The sequence below is a fragment of the Glycine soja genome, chromosome 3 (assembly GCF_004193775.1).
Source record: "Glycine soja cultivar W05 chromosome 3, ASM419377v2, whole genome shotgun sequence".
NCBI lineage: Eukaryota > Viridiplantae > Streptophyta > Magnoliopsida > Fabales > Fabaceae > Glycine > Glycine soja.
In genome coordinates, this window is record NC_041004.1 from 36771550 (window position 1) to 36783313 (window position 11764).

The following is an 11764-nucleotide window of genomic DNA, read 5'->3' on the forward strand; positions in this document are numbered from 1 at the left end:
GTTTGCTTAAACTTTTTTTCCTGCCATAATCGTGCAAATAACACAGCAAGTTTTTTCAGACGGAAAAAAAATACCTGTTTAGTCAAATTTTCAATTGACAGTCTATCAAATCCCCCTGTAATATTAGGCACTTAAGTCTTATTCGAGTAGAAGAAATAAGCTTTGATTTTCTCTGAAGTATATTTATTATCAATATAGTCTGTTAAGAATTTAATTAAAATACATTGATAATGTTATAACTTTTTTACACAGTAATTATATTATTTGTAATAACTGCTTCAAAAAATCATACTTATATTATTATTTAGTTTATTAATAGACCAATACCTTCTATCTCTGCTTTCCCACCTCCCAAACAGGCAAAGCATTGCACTACTTTTCCTGTTTTTAAGTTTTGACCAAAATAAAAACAGTTCAAAAAACTTTTAAGGATAAGTTCTTAGGAAACGAAATTTTTACATATAACATCCCACTTAACAAAGACAAGCCAACCACTAGGCAACGGATCAACTATTTGTACAAGAAAATCATTTAGTGATATTACTAACAAAATTTTCTTCAACATCATATATGGCTTTGATTTTAAAATGTACCAGCTAATATTAGCCAGAAACACATGGTCCTCCCAGCTAAAAACAACAAAAAATTGCTAATACTAGAGCACATAGCAGCAACAACATTCACTCCCCCTTAGTAGCACCAGTCCAGCCAAGGCCTGGCCTGCTTACTTGACCCTGTGGTTCTTCATAATCACGCGCATCTCGGATTGAAGCTTCGAAGTCGGTAGAATCACTTGCAACAGGAAGAAAGCTACTGATATCATCTCTTGCACCAAATCCTCCAGCCCGAATAACATCATCAGGTGTTATGGATGCCTCCATGTTTACATCCCCAGATGCATCAATTTCCTCAGGACGTGTACCCTTTGGACAATTCTCTCCACCTTTCCAATCAGCTGCTATCTTTGTCTCTGCAACATCCCCTGAAGATCTTGTAAAATTCTTCAAAACACCTTTGTCCACACCAATCTCTGGATGATTGGTGTTAGTCGATGTGTTGTCAACTTGAATGCCCTCCTTATTATCTGTTAAACTCACAATCAAAGTCTTTATTAAGGGCATCGTGTAACTTGATCAGTACATCAAAAGAAAGTAGAAGTAAAAAAAATTCCAAGATACAGAATTATTAAGTAAAGAATGTCATATTAAGTAATCATTCACTTCCACCTTATCTCTAAAGTAGTTTGAATTAGAAACAAATTCAAATAATGTATCGTGCAGCACAAGATCATACACTCCCTCGAGAAAAACACCCTACTTCAAAGCAAATACTAAAATAAGTGTTTGCACATATTTGAATGAATTAAAAAAGCATATCCAATTTATTAATTTTACTTAATAGTTTTTTACTCTTTGCAGTTTGCAAAGCAGTTACATATCACTTGAACAAATGACTTGTGGTCACTGCAGTAATATACATTATATATTAACTTAATAGATGGAAAAACACTGTCAAGAAACTCATCCTAAGACTTCAAAAGGCCGAAATAGTGAAGAGAAATTTGAATCAAGTGGAAAAAAATTGCAGGAAAGTGCAAAAACTGTCTCCAGATGAATGGCCTAAAAATTCTAGCATGTCATTGACATGCTTCACTCATTGACTATACTTCAAAAAAATAAATGTATCTGATTCCCTTACTTCAATTGTAATGATGTGTCAAACAATTTTCATGGCTTTATTATATTTCTACAAACATTTGCATATGGCATCATCAAAGTAAATTCATTGACATAATCTGCATTGTTAAATGCACTGTCAAGTATCAATTTCACATGGTAATATCAAACATTCATTCAAGATCGAAAAGTAGTTGAAGTGAGCTTCAGATAAAATAGTTAATTACTTAATGATAGTCCTCACCATGCAGCATTTTATTTGATTTGTTCTCCATTGAAGATTGAAGATAAAACCTTGTATAAATAGATTCACATTGGTATTCCTATGTAGGTTCATTCACTGTCTCTGTAGGGTTGAATCCTCCAGGTTCCTCAAAATCTTCTGAAATCTGTACCTACAGAAAGAAGTAGATTATTTGAACAATGTCCAGTGCATAAAGTAGCATGATTGCTTGATATAATTAATCAAAAATGGAGCTTTGGAAACCACTGGAGGGAAAAATGAGAAGGAAAGTAAAAGAGGAGAAACGCCCCACTGTGACTGCTATATCTATCAAGAATCAAGGCCTGCAATAATGTATTGGCATTTTCCTAATTATGAAAGAGTAAACAATATTTGAAATTGGAATGTTGGATTCTCTTGTTGACATAATAGCCATCTTAGTTATTATTTATTATTCTTTATTTTTATGTAGCTATACCAGTTGTAGTATTGTACTATAGCTTGTACATAGCATCTTTCTTAGGGATAAATAACACAAGGACACAAGATAACACTCACATACAGTTCAAGGATTTCGATCGTCTTTACCAAGGTTTTAAATATTTGTCGCGGTTGTATTGCGGTTTTAAATATCATAGTTTGCGATTTTGTCGCATTTGTTGATATCGCGGACAAATGCAACCAATGCAGTCCCAATTACGGTTGCAGACAGTTAAAATACCTTGATGTTGCAGCCCAAATCACGGTTGCAGACCGTTTTTTAAAACCTTGGTCTTTACTATTTTCTAGTTATTATAGTGGCTCACTCAACTACTTCAGGGATGGCAAACAAGTACAGAAGTATGCATTACACACAATGAATTAGATCATTAAGCTTCTACAAGGATGGGAAGTTCTACCAAACCCAGAGGGCAGAGCAATATTGTAGACGATTATAAACTTGCTGGGAGACTGAATTATCTCACTATCATTCATCCAAATACTGTAGACGATTGTTTAGCCAGTTTCTACAACTACAAGTAACAAGCTCCATGGGATAGTCACCAAGAAAGGTTCAGTTTGCATTCTGGATTCTGGAATACATCAAAGATGCATGAGGAGGGATCAATATCTTCTTTATGACGATAAGGGATACACAGTTGCACACAATCAAGCAATATTCTAGTCCCTCTAATTTTGAAATGTTCCGTTTTTCATCTCAATCAATTATCTATCTAAGTCATTTTTTCACCCTCTATAAAGCACTTTTGAGGACCAAAAGTACAAAATTTTAAAGGGACTAAAAACTAAAGTTTGAATATTTTAGAAGGGCAAATACATATTTTACCCTAAAAAGTATTGGGCAATGATACTGGCAACATGTGAATTAGAATATGCAACTTCAACTTGAAGAATGAAAGTATGGAGAACAGAATGGGACAAATAAAACAACTAAACAACGTTGGACATTGAGCTAAGCACAATTTGAGCAACAAGAATTCAGCATAGCAAGTAAATTCCAAATCATAGCCTTCAGCATAGAAATTTTGCACCTTCGATTCACAACGAAATAATAATGAAACAAAGAGACATAGTTTAAAGCGAGATTATGGGGATTGTAAGAAGAAGATGGTTCAATTGAAAAATTTAAAAGAAAAGAAGCAAAGAGCAGTACCTGAATGAAAATGAAGATATGATAGGAGAGGAGAGGGGAAGAATGATGAAACGCTGATTCTGGAGTCGCTGCGGTTTATGATGCGAAAGCGAAAGTGAACGAGACTGGCCACGTGTCTTCCAGAGGCCGCGTTTATGCTACGCTGGTGAGTGTAGAGGCACTTTGCGTAACATACATGGCCCCATGGGTGTTGCCTTTGACAAAATATATTTTTGTTTTGTCTATTTAAAAACAAAAATCTTCCATAAGTAAGTTTGTTTAAATTTACAAAGAATATATATATATATATAAAAGAAAGGCAGAAAATCTGTTTCTTAAAAAATAAAATAAAAATTATTCTAAATAAAAACAGTTTAAACAAAAATATATTTACTGAAAATTCTTTATTATGTTCTTAGAGTATATTTAGTATGAGATCTTGAGTTGAGTTTAAAATTTGATCTTCATTATATCTTTTAAGGAAACTTGAGTTGAGTTTAAAAATTTCAAGAAAATCTGTTTCTTAAAATTTGCATACTAAAATTCACCCTAAATATTTAAATGCTATAACTTCTTAATACCTTAATTAAACTCATGTCACTCATAAATCACCTAAACTCACTCTATTTTATTTTTCTCTCACCATCGTGCTTATATCACACGAACTTCATTCAAGACCATATTTTTCTTTACTTTCTCCCTTGCATGCCACCAAGTCTTCACGGTCATGCCATCCTAAAAGCCATCCAAGCCATTTTTTCTACCTTAATTGCTTTTCATGTCATGGTTTTGGCTCTTATTGGCCAAAGCTCGAACTTTTAATGAGTGAAACTATGTCAAATTGAAGTCGTGATCCTGCTTCTTATCCAATACTTGAGTGGTAAGCCTAAATCTAAATCTCTCTTGTTTCTCTTGATTTTCTCTGTCATTTCTGAAAGGGAATGTTGTGCATTTTGTTATTTCGCACAAACGACCACATTTTGCACTACTTGCAACCTTCTAATCACAGTAGTATGAGGAATTTTTAAAACATCATATTTTTTTTCATCGAGACTCATAAGACTAAAAACTTTCATGGGCATGCATGCATGTGGTGTTTCATGCCCTAGATTCCATATGCAAAGCCACTTTGGCATTCCTTTCATTATATTCTTTGATTTGACAAGTCATACACATACATCAGACATTTGTGCACGAAGTTAAATTGATCAAAAGTTCAAAGAGTAAAACACGTGCAAGGAGCTCAAACGAACCCTAGAGACCCTTGGTGGAACCCTCACCAAGTAAGAGGTGTGTAAGATGACCTATATTGTGTAGGTTGACCTATATTGTGTAGGGTCAGTTGAGAGCACCTCATTCTCAACAACTTATAACTTTGTTTAATGAAAACATGAAATTACCTTAAAATATTGGTTGAAGTACCTGATTGAGAATAATAATTTTTTTGTGTGGGGAGAGAATACTCACTTTAGAGCTTATAGAGTGAGAACAATGACCTAAATAAGTGAGAATATCGATATGAAGGATTAAAAATACCTAGTACAAATTTATATAAATGATAATTCTGAATTTAGGATTAATTAAGGTGTGTTTGGTTTGCATTTTTAATTTTTGTTTTTATTTTTTTAAAACTGTTTTTCATTCTCAAAATATTAGAATTCTGGAAACATGTTTGGTTTGACTTTTTGTTTTCTGCTTTCAATAAATAAAAACACCGAAAATACATTTTCAAAAGGAAATGTATTTTTAGATTTGTTTAAAATTACATTCCTTGCCACTATGTTTTCATTTTACCTAAAATGGAGTTTTTGGTTTCAATTGAAAACGAGATTTTATTGTTTCCAATTTTTTATTCATTTGAGAAAATATTTTTATTGAAAATGTTTTCAAAAATCTAACCAAACGTATTTCATCACCATTTTCTATTTCTAATGAAAATGAAAACATAAAACAGTCAAATCAAACACTCCCTTAAGTTTTTATGATTAATTTTCAATAATTTTAATCAAATAAAAATACTTAATTGAAAGTCAAATACATATTCAAAGATCCAAGATCCAAATCAACTAAAAATAGTAGAAAGATCTAGTTACAAATGTAATAATTTGGTCCTAACATTTTGAAAATTTGAGAACGCTTGTTAGTTTTGGAAGCTAAATTGAATGGTTGTTAATGGATGATAATGACCACTAATGAATTGTAACAACCAATAATGAGTGGTGATGGTTACTAAATGCATTCTTGATGGTAGAATGCCTATATATAGCACATGAATTTGGTCCCTAAGCTCATCCCTTTCAAATTCAGTCTGATACACCATCTAGAGAAAGAAAGAGAGAGAGCTTGAAAGAACCAAAAACAAGAAACTCTTCATGGCAATGGCTAGAGGTATGATTTTGATTTTATTTTCCGCATTTTTGTTAATAACCTGTGTTTCTTTTGTAGTTTGTAATATCACAGGTTAAAAGGTTTAATCTAACATTTGGTATCAGAGCCACAATTGCCTCTGCCTTGTCCATTTTCGGTTTTCGGTATTTTTTCGATTTGATTTCGTTTATGGTATGAAGGGCCTTGTTTCTTAAAAATAAGATTAGAAATCTTTATTTTGTTCGATTTCCTTAATTTTGGCTTTTGAATCGTGAAAAATGGTGTCCAAATGATTTAAAAAACGACCGGGTTTGCATATGGGTCGGGTTTGACCCAATAGAGGTTGAAGATGATGAATAGTGTTTATAAAAATAAAAATAAAATGAAAACTCCTACACTTTGTGCTAGCTGGGTGTCAAATCCTTGACTCTGAGAAGGCTGTAGTATGTGCAGACCATTAAACTAGTGAAGCTTTTCTGATATGCAGTCGTTTTTCATACATTATATACTCATTCTGCTTTACAATTTTTGAAATTTTGATTTATTTTATGCATGAATATATTCTGAAAAAATTTTATTCTATACATATATATATATATATATATATATGAAATCAAATGCATAATATTATGTTTCAATTATAAAATTATATGAGAATCTTATTCATAATTATATTGTATCTTGATTTCGAAATGCAAAATACCATTTATTCTCATATAATAAAGTTTTATGTTTAAGTGATCTTTATAATTTTGATTAATTATGGATTAGCCACAACATCTATATTTGATTAAAATTATATATTAAGTTGGTTAAAGATCATAAAAGGAATTGGACATAATATTGTAATTAATTATACTTATATAATGAATTTTATCCCACGGGAATTTTTTATTATATCTGTATAATTAATTGGGATAAAATGGCGTATTATTTTTCATGATTTACCCACAGGCATCATGATGTATGTATAATTTATCAATTTTATCATAAAGTAAATATTTACGATAGAAATTAAATTATTTTCATGTTGTACTCATAAAGCATGAATTTGAGCAAGTAATTTGATTATTCTGTCATAAGGTTTAATTGTTTCTTATTGAATTAAAAATTTAGCCCACAGGCAATTTTTATGTCACAAGATTCAATTTTATGGTATGTTTACATTGGTAAAAGATACAACTAAGATTAGTATGCCTCAATTTTTGACATAAGCCTTTGAATTTTGCAACTTCTCAAACTATTAGTTTTTCTGATATTCAATGTGATGTTCCCGAACTCAAAGGAGATAACTAGAAAATATGGAAGGAGAGAATTCTTCTACAATTGGGGTGGATGGACATAGACTATGTTATAAGGAAAGACGAACCACCTACAATCACTCATGAAAGTAGTCTAGCTGACGTTGCGCTATATAAGCTGTGGGAGCGATCCAATCGGCTCAGCATGATGTTCATTAAGACCAAAATCTCGACTGGGATATGTGGTTCTGTTGACCAGCATGAAAAGGTCCAAGACTTGCTTAAGGCCATTGATGACCAGTTCATCACTTCAGATAAGACTTTAGCAAGCACTTTGATCATGAAGTTCTCTTCTCTTCGGCTCACCAATGTAAAAGGTGTGCATGAGTACATCATGAAAATGCGAGATATTTCAGCTCAACTTAAGAAACTAGAGGTTGATATGTCTGAGTCCTTCCTAGTGCATTTCATTTTGAACACCCTTCCGCATGAATATGAGTCATTTAAGATTTCCTACAACACATATAAAGATAAATGGTCTATCAATGAATTAATGATCATTTGTGTTTAGGAAGAAGAAAGGCTTGTAATGGAGAAGGGTGAGAGTGCATTGCTGACTACTGCTTATGGGAAGAACAAAGCAATTAAGTCTCAAGCTAATCAGAAGGGAAATGGTAAAATATCACCTCAAGCTGATATTAAGAAGGTGGCAAAGTGTTTCTTTTGCAAGAAGAAGGGACACATGAAGAAGAATTGCCCCGGGTTCCATAAATGGCTTGAGAAGAAAGGTAAATCAATTTCACTAGTATGTTATGAATCTAATATGGTTAGTGTTAATATTAACACCTGGTGGATTGATTCTGGATCTATTATTCATATTGCAAATTCTTTACAGTGTATGCAAAACCTAAGGAAATCAGTGGGAAGTGAGCAAAGCATTTTATCAGGCAATAAGCTAGGCTCACATGTGGAGGCCATTGGAACTTGCATTTTGACTTTAAGTAGTGGCTTTATTTTAAAATTAGAAAGGACCTTTTATGTACCAAGTTTTTCCCGAAACTTGATTTCTATTTCAAGACTTGAACCGTTTGAATATTCCTTTAATTTCAAAGACACATCATTTGAGTTATTTTATAATTCTGAATGTGTTGGGAATGGTATCTTGTCTGATGGTCTTTATCTTTTTGGTTTACAAAATAGTGCCACTTATAGTTCTATGCATGTTCAAACTGGTATTAAAAGGTGTAATATTAATGAGAATTTCTCTATGTTATGGCACTGGAGATTAGGACATATCTCCATTGAGAGGATTAAAAGGTTAGTGAAAGATGGGGTACTCAATACTCTAGATTTTATTGACTTTAAGACTTGTGTGAACTGCATTAAGGGTAAGCAAACCAACATGTCTAAGGAAGGTGCTAACAGGAGTTCAAGCATATTAGAAATAATTCATACTGATATTTGTTGTCCAAATATAGATGCACGTGGTCAGAAATATTTTATCACCTTTATAGATGATTATTCACGATATATGAATGTTTATTTGCTTCATAACAAATACGAAGCATTGGATGCCTTCAAAGTCTTTAAGGCTGAAGTTGAGAACCAATGTGGCAAGCAAATAAAAATAGTGAGATCAGATAGAGGTGGAGAATACTATGGAAGATATACTGAGAATGGACAAGCACCTGGTCCCTTTGCAAAGTTTCTTCAAGAACATGGGATTGTTGCCCAATACACTATGCCTGATTCTCCAAATCAGAATGGTGTGGTAGAAAGAAGGAACCGGACATTATTGGACATGGTGAGGAGTATGCTTAGCAACTCCAATCTTCCTAAATCCTTGTGGGCTGAAGCACTAAAGATGGCAGTGTATATATTAAATCGTGTTCCAACCAAGGCTGTCCCAAAGACACCTTTTGAGTTGTTTAAAGGTTGAAAATCGAGTTTGAAACATATGCGCGTTTGGGGTTGTCCGTCTGAGGTGAGAATATATAATCCACAAGAGAAGAAACTTGACCCGAGAACCATTAGTGGGTATTTCATTGGATATGCTGAAAGGTCTAAAAGTTATAGGTTTTATTGTCCACATTATATTACTAGGATTGTGGAATCAAGAAATGCCAAATTTATTGAAAATGATTTGATAAGTGGGAGTGATCAATTTAGGGACTTAGGTTCTGAAATTGATTATATAGAATCTCAACCTTCCACATCAAATGAAAGATTGGTTGTAATTCATACCCCTCAAGTTCAAAGGGATGATGAACAACACATGATTGGCATTCCACAAACTATTGTTGATAATCTAGTAGATCAAGTTGATCATCAAATTCATGAAAATGATGAACAACCAGTTGAACAACATGATCCCCAAGAAAATGTTGATGCAACATTAAAGAGGTCTACTAGAGTAAGAAAATCAACTATTCCTAGTGATTATATTGTATATTTGCAAGAATCTGACTATAATATTGGAGTTGAAAATGATTCTGAAACTTTTGATCAAGCCATGAGTTGTAAAGAGTCAAATTTATGGTATGATGCCATGAAGGATGAGATGAATTCCATGTAGAGTAACAAAGTTTGGAACCTTGTAGAGATGCCTAATGGGGCAAAGACCATTGGATGTAAATGGGTCTTTAAGACCAAAAAGGATTCATTAGGCAACATTGAAAGATACAAGACAAGACTTGTTGCTAAGGGATTTACTCAAAAGGAAGGAATAGATTACAAAGAGACTTTTTCTCCAGTATCTAAGAAAGATTCTCTTCGTATAATCTTGGCATTAGTTGCTCATTTTGACCTTGAGTTGCAACAAATGGATGTGAAAACAACTTTTCTTAATGGTGATTTAGAGGAGGAGGTTTATATGAAACAACCTGAAGGTTTCTCCTCTAATAGTGGTGAGCATTTGGTTTGCAAGCTTAACAAATCTATATATGGTTTAAAACAAGCTTCCTGTCAGTGGTACCTTAAGTTTCATGAGATAATTTCTTCATTTGGTTTTGATGAAAACCCCATGGATCAATGCATATACCACAAGGTCAGTGGGAGTAAAATATGTTTTCTTATTTTATATGTAGATGATATTTTACTTGCAGCCAACGATCGGGGTTTTGCTACATGAGGTGAAACAATTTCTTTCTAAGAATTTTGACATGAAGGATATGAGTGATGCATCTTATGTCATCGGCATTAAGATTCATAGAGATAGATCTCAAGGTATTTTGGGTCTATCACAGAAAACCTATATTAACAAAATTCTAGAGAGATTTCGGATGAAAGATTGTTCACCAAGTGTTACTCCCATTGTGAAGAGTGATAGGTTTAATTTGAACCAATGTCCAAAGAATGACTTTGAGAGGGAACAAATGAAAAACATTCCTTATGCTTTAGTTGTTGGAAGCCTCATGTATGCTCAAGTATGCACAAGGCCTGACATTGCTTTTCCAGTTGAAATGTTAGGAAGATATCAGAGTAATCCAGGTATTGACCACTGGAGAGCTGCTAAGAAAGTGCTGAGGTACCTTCAAGGGACCAAAGATTACATGCTTACGTATAAACAGACAAACAATCTAGATGTGATTGGTTATTCAGACTCAGACTTTGCTGATTGTGTTGACTCTCGTAGATCAACATCTGGGTATATTTTCATGATGACTGGTGGAGCTATTTCATGGAGGAGTGTTAAGCAATCTTTGACCGCTACTTCTACCATGGAAGCTGAGTTTGTCTCTTGTTTTGAGGCTACATCACATGGTGTATGGCTTAAAAGTTTCATTTCTGGGCTGAAGATAGTTGATACTATTTCAAGGCCTTTAAGAATTTTTTGCGATAACTCAACTGCTGTCTTTATGGTTAAGAATAACAAAAGTGGAAGTCGAAGTAAACACATCGACATTAAATACTTAGCCATTGGAGAAAGAGTAAAAGACAAGAAAGTGGTCATTGAGCATATAAGCACTGAGTTGATGATCGCTGATCCTTTAACTAAGGGTATGCCACCGTTTAAATTTAAGGATCATGTAGAAAGAATGAAACTTGGTTCCACTTTATGATTGTATACTTATATGTTAAAATTGAAACTTTTATATTATGATATTTTCTCATATTTGGGTGCACATTGATTTATTTGAGAAAAATTATGTTTTGGACCAAGAATAAACATTGGGTTTATTCATTAAATTTTATTACCACTTTGAGTATACTGCTTGAAAGAAAGAGGGAGAGCTTGAAAGAACCAAAAACAAGAAACTCTTCATGACAATAGCTGGAGGTATGATTTTGATTTTATTTTCCGTATTTTTGTTAATAACCTGTGTTTCTTTTGTAATCTATAATATCACAGGTTAAAAGGTTTAATCTAACAACAAATTGAGAAATAATTGTAGACTTATTCAATAATTTAACCAAATTGAAAGAAAAATAGTCAAATACAAAAATACAAATTTGTTTCTTTATCTACAGGAATTGTGATTAGCGAAAGAAACAACTAAGAAAAGTTTTCAATTATAATTTATAATAATAAGTTGGTAGGCCCCACACTAGTTGACGCTCCTCCCAACCTCCCATCCCAAAGTCTTCAACGTTATTCAAAATCTTTTTAGGTTACTCGCATTAC

At 33.1% G+C, this 11764-nt stretch overlaps 1 protein-coding gene across 3 annotated transcripts; it reads right to left on the bottom strand.

The window, feature by feature from the left end:
- Positions 1 to 413: 413 nt before the first annotated feature.
- Positions 414 to 3731, bottom strand: LOC114406684. 3 transcript variants are annotated; one of them, XM_028369450.1, is made up of 3 exons: positions 3554 to 3731; positions 1921 to 2071; positions 414 to 1084 (listed from the first exon to the last, which is right to left on the bottom strand). In XM_028369450.1, exons 2-3 carry the CDS (start codon positions 1949 to 1951, stop codon positions 681 to 683), a joined length of 435 nt encoding a protein of 144 aa, XP_028225251.1. In that variant the 5' UTR covers positions 1952 to 2071; positions 3554 to 3731; the 3' UTR covers positions 414 to 680. The 3 variants fall into 3 exon arrangements, with proteins under 3 accessions (XP_028225251.1, XP_028225253.1, XP_028225252.1); XM_028369452.1 differs by having other exon boundaries at positions 1921 to 2065; positions 3554 to 3727; XM_028369451.1 differs by lacking the exon at positions 3554 to 3731 and adding an exon at positions 2799 to 2938.
- Positions 3732 to 11764: the final 8033 nt, after the last annotated feature.